Here is a 16,475-nt window from a genome sequence, read left to right on the forward strand (position 1 = left end):
TTACCCATGGCTTTTATATGCTTCGCTGGCCTCAAGCTCTGCCAAATGAAAGGTTTAACTGGATTGAGATACATAAATACATCTATCAGTATGAAAGAGTATCTTCTTCACTGTGTGGTGTGTGTGTGTTTGGATGACAAGATCCGTTCATGGGCATATTGACTGAAATTGGAAGTTCTCTTGCAATTAGACAATCCTCAACGAGTGGGCGGTGGGGCCTAACGATTACAATTACAGGTTGACGCCATCATAAACGACATCATCGACATCATCATCATCAACATCATCGAGCAACTGTCACAAAAGAAGCGCCAAATGTTGCGTAAATTTCAAGAACAAACGCAATTTTTATGACATTGAAAAATAACTACCATACATACCTATATATGTATGTACATTGTACATATATAGAAGAAGAAAAAAGGAAAACAATTGAACATTTCATTAATATACAAACACACACCTCTGCTTTCTCTAAAGGGCTTTAACAGTCGGATGGAGACTGACAATTTTAATGTATTTCGAAAGTTCCAAGTCCTTTTCCGACTTGGCACACGATATCAACATATTTCTACTATGGCTAGTGACTTGTATTTGCAGGTTGATTCCTTTCATCCATTGATTACTTAATATAACAATTTAAAAAGATTTCATTTAAAACTTTACACCCTGTACAAAAAATGTATGAAATCATATTGAATTTTGTGAATTTTAACTAGTTTACACAATTTGTTTTATCTTTATTTCATTTAAAAATCTATATAAACATTCTTGAATTATTAATGACTCCCGTACGACTATAAAGTAATAAAAATTTACTTTTTAAAATACCTACACAGAATTTTCTAAAAATCATAATTTACAATAATCGAAAGGAACAAAAAACAAAAACTTTAAAGTGTCAGTTTGAGGTGCAGCCGTTTTATTGAGGAAATCATTTCCCACTTATCTCAAAACAGTGAATTAACCATAGACCCCCATGTAATACATAAATCTGTATATAGATAGCTACTTTCCCGATCAAATGTCTATATAAAAGTTTCATTCTAAGTTCTTAAACTCTAAAAAAATAATCATAAGAGACATTTTCTTAGTAGTAGTAGTAGTAAAAATATCTGAAGAGCACTATTATCAAGGAAAGGGAATAAAAATTAAACTTTTGTTTTCAACAACTTTATAGTCCTTTCTAAGCCTTGTAACTTAAAAAGTCTCTAAAACAATGTTTGCTTCGAGGACAATTTTTTATTCAGAGTACATTTCAAAAATTTTCCCCCTTTTCATAGCCCCATATCAAAATGAGGACATTTTTCAAATGAGAATGAATATATAAATTAATATACCCATTTTGCAAGGGTATAAAAATCGATATGAAAATAAACTGTTATGTTTAATTTAAAATAAAAGTAGGCCTTGTCTTTCTTCTGTCATTTCCAGTTTCAATACACCAGATTCGATTCGGATTCATTTCAGTAGCAAAGCACAGCACAAAGTAAAAACATCAGTTTCGGTATAATTAAGTTAAAAAAAAAACACAAAATTAAATAAAAAGTAAACAAAACAACCAAAAACGAAAAGAAAAATATCCTGGTAAGTGAAAACAATAATTGGAGGGAATAGAAAGGATTTGACTTAGTAAGTATAATTTAAAACCAAGTTTTCTCTTCTAGGATAATGCAGATATTCAAATTCGATCATCCATCCAGATCTTAACCTGTTCAGGCAAATTTCGGAGACGTCACCGGCTGATGACTGCCCATCTTATAAACTTCCTACACCTAACAGCGGCCAGAGTTACGTGGCCAAAGGTCGAGGAGTGTTTGCTGCGAATTTTCGAGCTCCTGGAACTGCAGAACTCTGATCCTAAGACGGATCTTAATATCGGATTTCTGCAGTTCCAGGAGCTTGGGAATTCGCTGCAAACACTCCTCGACCTTTGGCCATGTAACTCTGGCCGGTGTTAGGTGTAGGAAGTTTATAAGACTGACGGCCTGATACGGCTCCCTGGCACATACGTTGCGCGCCACCCATTCCATGGTGTCTTCATTGGCTGCTGCGATGAAGAGCGGGCCATTGTACTTGGTCATCGGAGTGACCTCATTAAAATTTAAGCAGCGAACGTTTCTGAAATCCAAAAAAATCCCAAAGAACTCTTCTAGCAGATCGCAAAAGTTTTAACACATTCCGAGGAAGAAACGACCAGAATAAACGGCCTGTTCTCTGGGAGTATGTTTACGTAAGGGGGCCGCTGACCACTTATATCATTTGGTTCTACTTCCCTTCCGAGCGTGGTCTGGATTTAATATTGCAGCCTCCCATACCGCATGCCTATTCCATACATCCATTCGATGGATGAAGCAGAAACCTCCAATGTTCCCAGCTGAATGTTGACCAGACTTTTCAGCTCTATCTTAAGTTCATATATGGTAGCAGATCGGCAGCTTCATAACCATAAAACATCGCCAAGTTACACGACTCAAGCGAGGTGCTTTGCAAAGCCTCCTCACTGGATTCGAGCACCTGTCTGAACCTTGATTCCAAAAAAATTTCACTGCTTGATCCAGAAGAGAGCTCAATACCAGAAGACTGGCTACCGTCGGACGACTGTAGTTCAATTCTTGAGCAGAGCTGCTCCTTCAAAACCAACTGAGAAAGGACATTTGGCCCCACAACTTGATATTGAACGGAAGTTCCTGTAATTCTTCATGGGACACGATGCCGCAACCCGAAGCGATCCTGTTTGAATCTTAACTCTTTTGCAGTTAATAAAAAAAAATAAATTAAATGAGGGACGATTCGCATTAGTAAGCATGCAATTTCCTTTAGCTTTAACGGTCTAGGAGGAGTTCGCGTTGATCCATATGACAAGATTTGGATATGAATCTTCGAAATACTTAAATGGGAAAATATAAGTATATTTGATTTGATATTTTATTTATTTTTATAAATCAAAACTGGGTTTTAGCCGGGCTTCAGGGCTTCTTAATAATTTATAAGATTTAAAATCATAGGCAGCATAAAAGGTGAGCAGGTTGTCTGTATACATAGCTATTTCGAAAACCACCAAGTTCTATCATGAGCAGACTTCGCTAAAATTTGTCAACAATTGCCGGTTATCAGAATACAAGAAGGGCATTCCCATTTCGTCCTTATAGAAGTCCTACCGTTCGCAAATGAAGTCTGAACCCAATTTTTTCTTAATGTAGACACTTCGGATCGCTGGTAGTAGAATTGGGAAAAAAGGATGAAAAATTAAAAAGTTATGAGCTTTTTTAGAAAAAAAATGATTTTTTGCCTATTTTTCGTTACCAAGCAATTTTTTAAATTAACAATTTTTAATATTCGACTACCAGCGTTGCACAATATCCGAAAGAACATGTGTAAAAAATGCCATCGCGATTGCTTAATTTTTGCGCCCTGTAGGATTTCTATGAGCTCCAAAAACGTAGTTGAAAATGCGCTTGATACTGCTCCACTTAATGTCCGATAACTTTCGTATTTTTACGGATATCAACTAAAATTTTGACACAGTATTCTTGAAACATATATCATATAAAATATGTAAAATGTAAAAAAAAATCGAATTTTTTATAACAAAAGGTAGAAACCCCAATAAAAACAACAGAGCTAGTTGAAGCATTGCTCATGAAAGGGATTCCATACAAATTCCTACGCTTTGGAATAACAGAACAACCGCAAAGATTGCAAGCGAATCTAAAAAAGGACATCTCAAGGCTGTCTGCAGACATCGTAGGGCATTGGAAAATCCGAGTCCAGAGATTTAGAGAATCGCATTCGTTATTAAAGACATAAGAACTCATTCAAATCAATTGGTCTCAGTCTTCCTGAGAATTCATTGCTTGGATCTAGCCCACATTTTGGTTGACCTTTGAATACCAACAAAATTGATCGCATTGGTGATGAAATTAGCACGGAAACTCAAATCAGAGAAACTGAAAATATTCGCAGGATTTATACCGCCCTCGTACTAAAACGATGACATAAATGAGACGATTAAGCGGGAAATTAGTGCTAATCTTGCTTGATGGAGCTTGGAATTCATCTTCTCACAAGCCAAGTTTATGGGACGGGGAAAGATGATCAGATCCACGACATCCAATGCCCATGTTTATCCTACCAAAGTAATGAAGACATTTAACTTTTTTTATTTTGTTTTATGTCATTTCCATAATATGTGTGGGTTTATTAATAAATTATTTTGTTGTTGTTATTGTTGTTTATCTTTTTAAATTAATTTTGTCAGTTTCTGTTGATGTTGTTTTTCTTTGCTTCTTTATGGTTTTTTATTCTTTCGTTTTTTCTTTTTTCTTTTTGAATATTTATAATATTTTCTTTCATTTCATTTCAAGTTGTTTTTATGTTTCGGTTTACTTAAGAATATGATAATAATTATAATAATGATAATAATAAAAACTACTAAAGTGTTTTACATGGCAACTATAATTTCAATTTGCATTATCGGTATAATTTGTGTAAAATCAAGGTACAAAATCAACTTAAGAAAAAGTTACGTAGAACAGATCCGTGGAGACGGATTTAAGGAGGAAGGAGTAAGATACAGATATATCGAGAGAAAGAGATAGATAGAGAGGACAATAGTCAAGATGATGGATGGAGGGAGGGAGGGAGGGGTTGATGAGAATATGTATGTGTATATATGTAGTTTAATTAATAAGCACGCAAAAGCAACTAAAAATACATATGTATATAAAATAAATAAATAAATATATGTATATATATATATGTATATAGAATATTACTAAGAAACACAATGTGTCTTACATAGGTTCTCGTATATGTATATGCATGTATGGGTAGGTATGTATATACTATGTATGTATATGCTTTGCTTTATATATGTATGCTCAATACTTTTTTATTTATCAGCTTTTTTACTGGCATTTGCTATATATATGACGTGTGTGATTGGGTGTGTGTGTGTGTGTGTGTGTGTGTGTGTGTGTGTGTGTGTGTGTGTGTGTGTGTGTGTGTGTGTGTGTGTGTCTGGGATTTAATAATCAACTTTTACCCTTGAAATTTCACCCGTATACCATATTCCTATATATACACATACATATATATACTTATATTCTCGATTCTAAATCCTTAGGCCGACTGAAATCGGTTACGTATATAGCATGTATATAGTGTATATGTATGAACTACTTAGGGTTAGCCGCAAGGGTATTGGTAATTAGCTCAATATGAAAATGAACTTAAGTTTCAATGCTCAATGGAAGATAAAAGTTCAAACTTAGGAGGAGGAAATTATATCACTAGATCTTAGATAACAACATGAATCGAGAGTATTACTTTCTATCGAATTTTGTTTGCTTCTTTTTTTCGTCGTTTCGCTTCGTTATGGTATTTGTTTTTTGTTTTTGTTAAAGTAAGCACACATCTACATACTTACATACATACATACACAACAACTACGTTAAATAACTGATACAATTTGTTAACAATTATGCGGCGGTGGCGATTTATTTATTTATTCAATTTTTCATATCTTCTATTTTCCCATTTCTTCTTCCTTTTTGCTTAGGTTTCTTAATCCTTTTTTCATTGTTTCGTTAATCTCGAGTTTTCTTTTTTTTTTTTTTTTTTTTTTTTTTTTTTTTTTTGTTTAGTTTGGTGCAAATCATTTTTGTTTTTTTATTTTTTATTTGTTATAATGGAAAGTTGTGTGAAAATTGAGAAAAAAATGCAAAGATGAGTGTAAGGGTGGGGTGGGGGGACGACAAAGCGGGGAGGTGAGGGGCGTGGCAAGTATGTGGTAAGTAAGTAAGTATATATAAAGTGAGGCTAGGCAGGTGGGACAGACATTCATACAATTTTTATGTATATAGAGAGAAATTTTGGACAAAAAATCTTGTTTTTCTTTTTCGACGATTTGCTTACAAGTTTTCATTTTATGTTTTTGTTTTTTTTTTGGTTTTATAAATTTTGTTGCTTTATTTTTTTGCGTTTTTTTTGTTGTTTTCTTTTTAGTTTTGTATTTATAGAAGCGAATTGTTTCATAAAAGCAGCATAAACAATTTGTATAACTTTTTGTTTTTCTTGATGTCTTATATTTTAAATTTATTTAAATTTAATATATATATATATATATACATATATGTATGTATATATATTTGTGTATTATTTGTTGCTTTTGCATTACACTTAACCGGCGCTATACATATGAATATATATATATATATATATATATGTGTATATCTATGTTATATACACACATACATGCATACATATATATACATATACATACATGCATATATATATATATATATATATATATATAAGTATATACGTAGTACCTATGTAATTGTTACAAACACAAAAAAAATGCATCTTAATTTTGTTTTAGTTTTTTGTTTCTGTTCTTTGATATTACAAGTTTTAATATTTAGTACATTCAGCTTAGCCTTAGGTTTGAGTTGTGATTGGAGCAAAATGGCAAAATTGTTTGCTACAATGTGAGTGTGTGTGTGTGTCTGTGTTGGTATGTCTGACTAGAATAGCTTACTTTATCTAACATTAAATTAAATTGATTTAAATAAACATAAAAAAAGAATATATATATATGTATATTTAAAAATAACAAGTAAATTCAAACCAGGATTATAGGGACTGGGAGATTTAAGTTCGGACTAGCCGAAGGTCGCTCTATATCCTTGCAATAATAGCGAAGTTTTCCATATCATCACTATTTCTATGATGGATCAATCATTCCAAATTAAGAAATTTATAACCTTTAACAAGTTTTACGCATTGCAAGGGCATTACAAACTGGCAAGTCAATCAATCATGATCTCAAACTGAATAGTCGTTATCAATATGTATATATATATATATGTGTGTGAATAACTATATATAAATATATGTATATACTTGTTTTTTATTCTCATTCCCATTATAATCATTAAGCGCAAACAGTTAAGTAGGGAAGTTTAAGCTCGTGGCATGCCAATATGGTTCATTCATGATTGATTGCAAATAATTGTTTATTAACTTTGTATGTGTGTCTGTGTGTGTGTGGGTGTGTGAGTGTAATGTGAATGTGCTTTTATGGCACTTTAGAATCGCTGGAAGCTATTGGTTCTCATAACAAACAAATTAATTGGCAGTGCAGTGCAGAAAAGAAAAGCAAAGAAAGATATGTGTCAAAGTGGAAAATTCGTTTTCATTCGACTTGGCCGAATGACCGATTAAAATCCTTGCAAACACATGATTCGAATTTCAAACTAGGACTAGATCGACGAAACACCAAGCTGATGCTACGACAATGAGACCTCTATCGGATGGGGATCCAATCAAGCCAACTACAATAACTTTGATTTATTGTGCGATTTGCAGAGGATTTGCGGTGTGTTTTGTTCATTTGCTATAGGGTGATTCCAAGTCGAATACTGGGAATTTTTTGCTTTTCAAAAATGATTTGTTCCTTATGGATATAACTTTTTGACACTAGAGATACGAAATTGCCTCTTTTTGTTTTTGTAATATGTTTTAAGGCCTTTTATCATCGTAAACTGGATTGTGATCAAATAATTGCAACTAGTTTTGGGTCACATCGGTTTATATATGGCATAGTGTTAGAATATGTATATGGCAGGGACTACAAAAAGAACAAAAAAAAAAAAAACAATAATAAAAAAATAGAAGTAAAATTGAAAAAAAAATATATAAAATTGCTAAGGGCTAATAATGTTTAAAACTTCTTTTTCTTCTCTTCTTTTCTTATTTTTTTTTGGTTAGCTTTTCGCTTTAATTTGCTTTTGTATTGTGTTTCTTTATAGTATTTTTTTTGTATTTTGTTTTGTGATTTCCTTTTTTTTTTTTGTTTTTGGACGGAACAATTTACAACATATGATTTCTATATAAAACAATGATGCTTTAACAAAACGAAAAAAAAAATCTTTATGTGTGTAAAAATAATACAATTAAAATTAAGGTAAACAATTTGTACAATAATACTTAGATGTGTGTGTGTGTGTGTGTTACATTTAAACAAAAATTACTATATGTATGTATATACGGTGAAGATAATATTTTGACTAAGTGTAGAAAATAAGGGTTGATGATATGAAAAGATAACTAAGTTAATTTAATGAAAAAAGTTTTCGGTTTTTTCTTTTTCATTTGTTTTTACTAATGGAATGAATTGTGGCTCAGCTTAGCAGCTCTTTTAGGCTGACAGAGTGGGGGGTGGGGACTTGGAGTGGGGAGAGGAGGGGAGGGAAACAGGAGCGGTGCAATAACATAGAGCCTGGGGGGATACAGCTTAATTACAATATACATACACACACATATATCATTCATTTTTCATTTAGCTAGCCGATTTGAACGGAATCGAATAAATGATATATGTATATAGATAGTATGTATGTATATATGTAATATAATTGTGGTATGCTTGTGTTTGTGTGTCTGTGTGAGTGAGTATACATATATATATATGGATGTGTTTTGTTATCGAAACTCATCAATTTGCACAGCTTTTTGCTTAGTTTCCGATCGGTTATGGTATCTATTTATATATATCAATATATATGTCTGTATAGATAAATATATATATATATATATATATATAATAATCATAAAGATAATACATACAATAATAATAATAAATAGGCATGATAAGTTGTCGCTTGTTTCTTTATATCTGGCTGTTGTAGTTATTATTACTTATATAAAGCTTGATAGCTCAGTTTTGTTTTGTAATATCATAGAATATTTTTTTGGTTACACATTTCCCATACTTTATTTAATGCCATCGACCAAATAAAGCTCATAAGCGTCTATATACTTGTTTTTTCTTATTTCCGTTTAAATTTATGATTGGTATAGTTATTTCGGCTTCATTACCAACTTATAAAGCAATTTTTTTAATGCATCCTTTCGTTATAGATTTTATCATTTATCATTTACCATTACATATATATATTTTAAGATTTAGCGCCGGCTTAATCCATTATTTTGTTTTTATTTATGTATTTCTAGCGACTTTTGTTCGGAACGATTATCGACACATTGCCCACAAGCCCACAAGGTTCAAAAAACGAAAGGACCACAAAAGAGAAAGTGATGGAAAGTAGAGACAAGAGACAATAACACAAGCTAATGCAGATGCTACCCAAAGACTAGGATAAATTTAATTTATACCAATTCTCACATATATTGTGAGTAAATAAAGACGTTGAATAACTCTCTCTATATCAGACCCCATTGAGCATGCGATATATATAGGTATATATGTATATTCCCGGTCAGCATCTACAGCCGAGATAAATATATTGGATATGTATGTCTGTCCGTCTATCAGTTTCTATGCAATTTAATCAGACCCTATCCTGAATGAAATGTTGTTTGATTTATGAACACAAACTATAGATTTCCCTAAAAGTTATTTCATTACAAGAAATGAGATCAAAACAAGACAAACAGAACGAATAAAATTGTTACCCCAAAATGTACAGGATTCTTTCTCGAAACTAGAAAAATATAATATGGAACATGGATTTTAGGTGAACAGTTCTCATACGTGATCATTTGATCAATTCTCTCAGATCTGAAGCCAGTTGTAAGATTTTAGCCGTTTCCGTTTCAAAAATAAAAACCCAAGAGGTCTTGGAGAGATTATGTGGGATGTCATTTGCATTGAGTCATGTGTTTTGTGTTTTTGCTAGGGTTATAAGCATAAAGCGATTAAATTGAACAAGTAACTAGATTGTTTTCTATGCTGATTTTTAACCTCATTCTGTGGATTGTGGCTGCGAGTGTGTGTTGGAATGTGTCGAGAATGCATTCCTCGAGATACTTGCAAGAAATATCTGCAATATTTTATCTATTTTGTATATATATATATGTATATGTGTATATGCATTTTTTCTTTTTTTTTTTATGAACTTAGCCTAGGGGGCAATAAATAGTTTATGATGTAGTCTTATCCAAGACGATTTTCCTTTTTCTTTGTTTTTGTTGTTTTAATTTTAATGCATTATAATTGTTGCTTGATTTTTTGTTCGTTATAGATATATATATATATATATTTAATATATTTGTAGATTGCTAGAATTGCGGTTTATATGTGTAGTTACCCTTAGAAATTGCGTTCATCATTCTCCGCCTGTTGGTTTTAGAATTGCCTGCTCTCGATTTTGAGTGCTTCATCGTAAGCATCGGGGGAAGGAGTACTTTCATGACGTTCATCAAGCGCATTATTACCACAACCACTTACTATTGCTGCTGCTGCTGCTCCTTCTCCTCCACCTCCAATTAGCTCATCAAGCAAATGATGCATTTGCATTTGCTTTCTTGTGGGCGTTGTCAGGGGCGTGACGACATTCTGGTATCGCTGATGAAATGTTGACAATATCTCGCGAATTTTAGCAATGATCTCTTGTACTCAGGCATTTGACTCCTGCAGCGGCATTTTTTATGTGGATTGAAAGAATTAAATGTGAATCTCTCTCTCACTTTAATAATGTCGCTTGTCACCACTGACCTTTAAATTATCAAAATAATGCATGATTTGTTCGTAGTCCATGTCGAGATCATCGAGACCCAAACGTTCACCAGGTGCCACCGTATCATCGACAGTGGCCGAGAACATGGGATTGCCAACAACTGTGGCACGCTTTATGCGTGAAGACTTGGTTGTTGGCTCACTGATGGTTGTTGATGCCGTTGCCGATGGCGATGCCGTTGGTGGTAGCCGGATTAATTCGTCTGTTGCATTCGAATTGGCCGCATCGCCAATGCTGCTTACCATGCTATGATTCTCAGCTAATACACGAAACAGAAAGAGAAGGAGAAAATGAGCGAATGGACAAATGAACTAATTCTTAACTTACCTTTAGTTTTAACTTGTGGTGTGGGTGCCACAGTAGCTGTGGGCGGCGTTGTAGGTAAAGTAACACCGGCTGCTCCTGCACTTGTTCCTAATCCTGCTCCTGCTCCTGCTTTGGTTACTCTCTTTGGTGTAAGCGAATCAAATTGAAATGCATTCTTTTGATGAGGATTTGTATACTCCACTAGCTTCTCAGCATTGTGAAGTTCCTCATGCTGCTGATGTTGTTGTTGTTGTTGCTGTTGCTGCTGCTGTTGATGTTGCTGCTTGATCTTATTGTGGGCCGACTTAATCGCTGGCTCTTGACTAAAATTGTGGCTGTGGCTATGACTACGCTGATGCTGCTGATGTGAATGTGGTGCATGTATGTGCCCATGCGTTGGACGTTCCAATGGCTGTGTCGACTGATTGTCGGGATTGTTGTTGTCACTGTTGATATTGCCGTTCAAATGCTCGCGTTTATATAGTTGACTATGGCGCTTGTTTCCCGACTCCGGCTGAAAAGAAATTTCTAAATGTCAGCAACGGAGAAGAAGGGAGAAATCCGTCTCATCATTTTACCTTCAATGGACCAACTGCACCGCTGCTGCTGCCGCCGCCGCCATGCACTGCCAGGGGTGGTTGTGTTGGTAACAATGCGCGTGTTCCAACATTCCGATGCGGTGGAACTGGTGGCTTATAGTCCAATGCATTATCTTTTCGCTCATTGGCAAAATAGCTGCAAAGAGCGACATGAAATAAGCAAAATTTCTAGCCAGAAAATTTTCTGGAGGAAGCGTATAACTCACTGATCCGCATGCAGTTTATTTAAATTGGAGGCTGGCACAATGTGTGTCTGCAGTTTGGGTTGCTGATCGAAGGAGCTAACACGACGTCCATTGTCATTGTAGTTAATGATGGGATTGCTAGTAATGCGCATGCGGGAGTCTGCTGCACGTACATAGGGAGTATTTGAATTGAACGACATGTCTATCAATCAGTTAATTAATCATAATCTTACCACGCGCATGAGCAGACGATGATGAAGAGTCAGCCACCATGGATTGTCTATCGATTGTTGAGCGACCCAGCCAGACCCAGTCATGAGCATTTGTTGTTGATTCCTTGAGTCGCACATCACGGAAACCACCAATGCTGCCATTGCCGTTTCCTTTACCAACCGCAGAGAGCGGATCGAGCCCAGATTCAATGAGTGCCGGACGGAATTTGGAGGCATATACCACACAGGAGATGACAAAGACAATGATGGCGAAACAGAAGGCTGTCAGTAGAACATACATGCCAAGTTCCATGGACGACATATTGCCATTCCCATGTCCCTTGCCACCGAAATGCGATTTGTGGACTGCTTGTATGTTGCTTCTGTGTTGCCGAGCCTGCACAGTGGGCTCATACTGTTGGCTGGAATCACGCAGAGGAATGCCCACTGGGAAAGGGATTATTGATTAACACGATGACATATGGATGGATGGATTTGATAACTCACCTATAATGTCAGCCAAGTCCCCAGATTGACGATAATTCTTGCGTTCACCCCTGCCAACAGTTCCATCATTCTGAATGGCCTCCTGTTTGCTAACAATGTCAACATTGTTAAAGTCTACTTCAATTGAGGCCAAGGCGCTGGCCAGCGGAGCTGCATTCGATTTATTCTGCTTCGTTGTGGATGAAGATAGAGTACCGCCACGACGCAGGCGACACTCTTCAGAGAGCAGCAGAGTGACCCTCAACAAGTTTCCATTACCCTCGCCAACGGCAATCACACGGGGGTGATGTGATGCCAACATAGGGGCAAAGGCCACCACCTCAGTGTCCAAGCTCTCGACAAGCAAGAAGTAGTCCTCAACGGCTATGTCGCGCAACGGGGTCTTCGATCCATCGGAAAACTCTAAATCAATATCGAGCAGGCCCTCTTGATACTGAGCTGTCAGTTTGTGGGTCACCGATGTTTCAGCTAGGTAACCATTCTCAATGGTGTTATCTGGAGTAATTGTCAACTGCAGACCCGAAATGACACGTACTATTAGCTTGGATAAGGTCACCTTATCGCTGCCCACTCGTATCTCCTTAGTGCCAATGACACGCCCGGTAATGGGGGATAGAACCTGTACATCGGTGCGTCCCATCGATTTGCCCTGCAGAATACGACCTTTGAGCGAGGCGATTTTTGGATCGGCCACACGCAGCAATGGCTGAACAAGATCCGTAACTCTGAGACCTGTGCGTCGTGATATGAAGTTACTTGTACGGCCAGAGTTCTAAGCAAAATGAATTCGATTAAGGTGAGCATCCAACGCATAAGAAGCATGTATGTAGATTGACTTACCTGATCGAAGGCCAGAAATTTGGCAAAGACCTCAACAGGACTTTGTTGATAACGTGCACGACAAATGGTTTTGTCCGTACCCAAATTGTTATAGTAGTTACCCATGTTACCACTTGATCCACTGCCACCAATACCACCATGCTGGCCCCAGACATACGAACGCTTCTTCCTACGACGGGACTGCTGCTGCTTGTTGTGACTGGACATGAAAATGGAAAGCAGAATTGGTTTATTCGTAATTGAATAGCATTCGCTGTGGATTTACAGATAGTGTGGACTTACAGATAGTGATTGTCATCGGTTACTTTCCATCCTTTGATTTGCGACAGACGGAAATCAGATATGTAGACCTCAAGTGGAAATTCTGGCATCCATACAATAAACTTGGCCACTCCCACATATGTGCCATATTTCACTATGACCGACGCGTTGGAGGAGCCCCGTTGCTCGGAGCCATCGACATACACTGAACTACACGATGAAGAGACCTGAAATTGTCAATGGGAATTAATATTCAGTAGAGTGCAAACGGTCGATGTGATGTTTACCTTGATCACACTCTCGTCCTCGGCATGGCAGGAGCTCTGTAGTGTTACATCGGCTACTTTGCCAGCCTGCGAGACAATAAAGACCTTCATGGCCTGAGCAACTTGACGACCCGTTAGAACAGCAGTGTTCATAACCTCCCAAATCTTGGCCATTGGCAGCACAGCCTGAATGTCATCCTTATTGATCTCCAGTTTAGCAATTAAGCGTTTCTTGGTATCATCTGTGGCTATTATTTCCGAGGAATCCTTGTCTTTGGGCGTATCATAGACATGGGTGACAGACCAAACAATTTTGCCACCGTCCATAATGTCATTGTTATCATCGGCCACCTCGAGCAGCCAAGAGAAGACCTCGAATACTTCGTTGGTTAGATTAGTTGACGACGCGGTTGAAGCGGACGCCATGCCAGATGAAAGTGACTCCATACTGCTGCTGCTACTGCTGCCGCCGCCCGATTCTTGCTCTTTACGGAACGCTGTGACACGAGCGGTTGTATGTTTGGGATTCTCCTTTTCAATTGAAATACTCCATTGATCGGTCGAGGCAGTCGCTCCCATAATCCGTAGACCAGCCTTAACCCGAGCACGTACTGTGAACGCAGCCACTCGTTGGTCCACATACTGATGCAAAAACACTGGAACATGTAATTTCGACATGGGATACAAGGGATGTTGTGGCAAAAGGAAGGTAACCGAATCATCTGCTCGCAGCTCTTTAAATGGTGTCTTAGCTGGTATCAGGGGAACTTGGGCGAATGTTGTTAAAGGTTGGATTTGAACTTTTGGCTCGCATTGCTCTGGATTCCGAAGTGGTGGCTCAAATACGCTATATGACACCTGGGCATATCGCTGTGGCACCTTTGGCGGCGGCAACTGCTGACCGTTATCCTTATTATGGCTGGGAGCCGGTAACGCAGGCCACCAACTGAGGGGAACCACTACCTCGGCTACACAGACACCGTCCTCGCCTTCGGGCATACAACGACCCTTAAGTGGCACCTCTAAGCCCATGGCCACATGGAGAAGGACACAGACCTTTTGTCGTTGCAAATGACCGCCGGGATCAGCGCCAGCATGGAATAGAACACGCAGAACAGGTGAATCTTGAGACACAGTGGAACGCACCAAATGAGCCGAAATATCCAAATGCATATTGGGCTGCTGCAGCTCAAGCAGAGTGGCCGTCGAGTTCTGGAAGTATAAAAAGAACAGATTTAGCTAGCAGATAAGCAAATTCTAGATATAGATGAAACTTACATTCATATAATCCCCATTCTGATTCTCAATGGTATCCGGAACTATGTAACGAGCCGGCACTGTCTGCTTGGTGGAAAATGGACCATAGCTGGCTCTTATGGAGACAGGCTGTGTGGTCTCGACAACAGTGAAACGATCCAGGGATAAAACCGAATCATAGGACGAACGTGTCTTTACCGGTGGCTGTGAGGATGTTTGAATTTCCGGCGTCACAGGTGGTTGTCGGGCGTGTTTCAGGAAGAATCCACTATCCGGGGCTTCGAAGTGCACTTCCACAGCGGCTAAACAGAAGAGGGAAAAACCAAGTCATTAAAGAATATCTCAGCATAAATATTATTATAGAAACTGAAACTGAGGCAGTTTTTACTTCTTATAACGATTTTGCCGAGAAATCGATACGAAACAAAACAAGCCAAATATAATTTTTACCGTTAAATGTAAGAAAAAAAGGACCTAGTCCGGAAGGCCTCCCCCAAATATAGAAAACGTTACAATTTTTGGCCTTTAAGCTTATAAACTTGATAGAAACTCTTATTAACTGTCATTAAACATAAAATATAATATATGTATATATTTATTTTTGTATATGTGTATGTCCATCCGTATAGTACAATTTAAGGCTCCCACAGAGAAAGAAGGATAGGGGTAAATGAAGGAGAGGAAACTTACTTGACTGTAAGGAAAGCGCCGTTACTAAAATCATTAACACGCAGAACTTCATTGTATTGTGTGTGTAAATGAATGCACTTTGTTTAGTAGATTTTTTCCTTTTTTATTATTTGGTTTCCTTTCCACACACACACACACACAGGTTCTAAAGTCTCTCTTGGACTCTCTGCCACACACTATTTCTCTCTCTCTCGCTCTTTTGGCAATTTTGCAGTTATTTTATGTGTCGATTTCAACCGTTACAATTTCAATTTCATTTTACATTTTCATTGATACAAAAATCACTTTTGTTTGGTAGTGAAAATCATTTTGATTTTGCTTTTGTGCTTTCAATAAAACAAAATTTTCTTCGTTGTTATTGCTGCTGCCAGTGCTGCTCCTGTGGGGTTTTTCCAGCATAATATCTCTACAGCACATCCTTTATTGATTCTTTCAGTGTGCTACAGCGACCACCATCATCGCATACACATACACATACACACGCACGCACGCACTTCTTCATTCATTTAACTCCACAAAATAGATATAGAGACATCCCGAGATCTCAATTCAATGAATCGTAAATGGAGATTTTCTCTATTGGCTACTAACGGGCCAATTATAGTTTCTGTATTAGTAACTCCAATTTTCTAACTACCACAGTTTGTAGGCGTTTTCATTCAACTTTTTGTTATAACTTTTTTTTAACGCAAAATATCGAATCGAACATTTCCAAAATTAGTGTGGCCGTGGTTGGAAATGATTTCGATAATTTATTACAAATATATCGGTGTTTTCTCGTTGGTGTAACAATTTCGAAGTATTT

At 37.0% G+C, this 16,475-nt stretch overlaps 1 protein-coding gene across 2 annotated transcripts; it reads right to left on the bottom strand.

The window, feature by feature from the left end:
- Positions 1-8,658: 8,658 nt before the first annotated feature.
- On the bottom strand, positions 8,659-16,398 carry LOC6653010 (transmembrane protein 132E). 2 transcript variants are annotated; one of them, XM_002075354.4, is made up of 12 exons: positions 15,671-16,398; positions 15,002-15,282; positions 13,745-14,935; positions 13,479-13,684; positions 13,197-13,395; positions 12,357-13,128; positions 11,871-12,296; positions 11,659-11,797; positions 11,432-11,588; positions 10,875-11,367; positions 10,526-10,806; positions 8,659-10,441 (listed from the first exon to the last, which is right to left on the bottom strand). In XM_002075354.4, exons 1-12 carry the CDS (start codon positions 15,720-15,722, stop codon positions 10,427-10,429), a joined length of 4,212 nt encoding a protein of 1,403 aa, XP_002075390.2. In that variant the 5' UTR covers positions 15,723-16,398; the 3' UTR covers positions 8,659-10,426. The 2 variants fall into 2 exon arrangements, with proteins under 2 accessions (XP_002075390.2, XP_023037165.1); XM_023181397.2 differs by having other exon boundaries at positions 11,659-11,800.
- Positions 16,399-16,475: the final 77 nt, after the last annotated feature.

The sequence above is a fragment of the Drosophila willistoni genome (assembly GCF_018902025.1).
Source record: "Drosophila willistoni isolate 14030-0811.24 chromosome XL unlocalized genomic scaffold, UCI_dwil_1.1 Seg142, whole genome shotgun sequence".
Taxonomy (NCBI): Eukaryota; Metazoa; Arthropoda; class Insecta; order Diptera; family Drosophilidae; genus Drosophila; species Drosophila willistoni.

What these genes read in the sequence shown, in the direction of transcription:
- LOC6653010 (XM_023181397.2), bottom strand. Translation starts at nt 15,722, where the DNA reads ATGAAGTTCTGCGTGTTAATGATTTTAGTAACGGCGCTTTCCTTACAG. An exon ending in ACCGATGACAATCACTATCT is followed by an intron (nt 13,396 to 13,478) that starts GTAAGTCCACAC and finishes TTTCATGTCCAG; the next exon opens with TCACAACAAGCAGCAGCAGT. An exon ending in GGACTTGGCTGACATTATAG is followed by an intron (nt 12,297 to 12,356) that starts GTGAGTTATCAA and finishes TCCCTTTCCCAG; the next exon opens with TGGGCATTCCTCTGCGTGAT.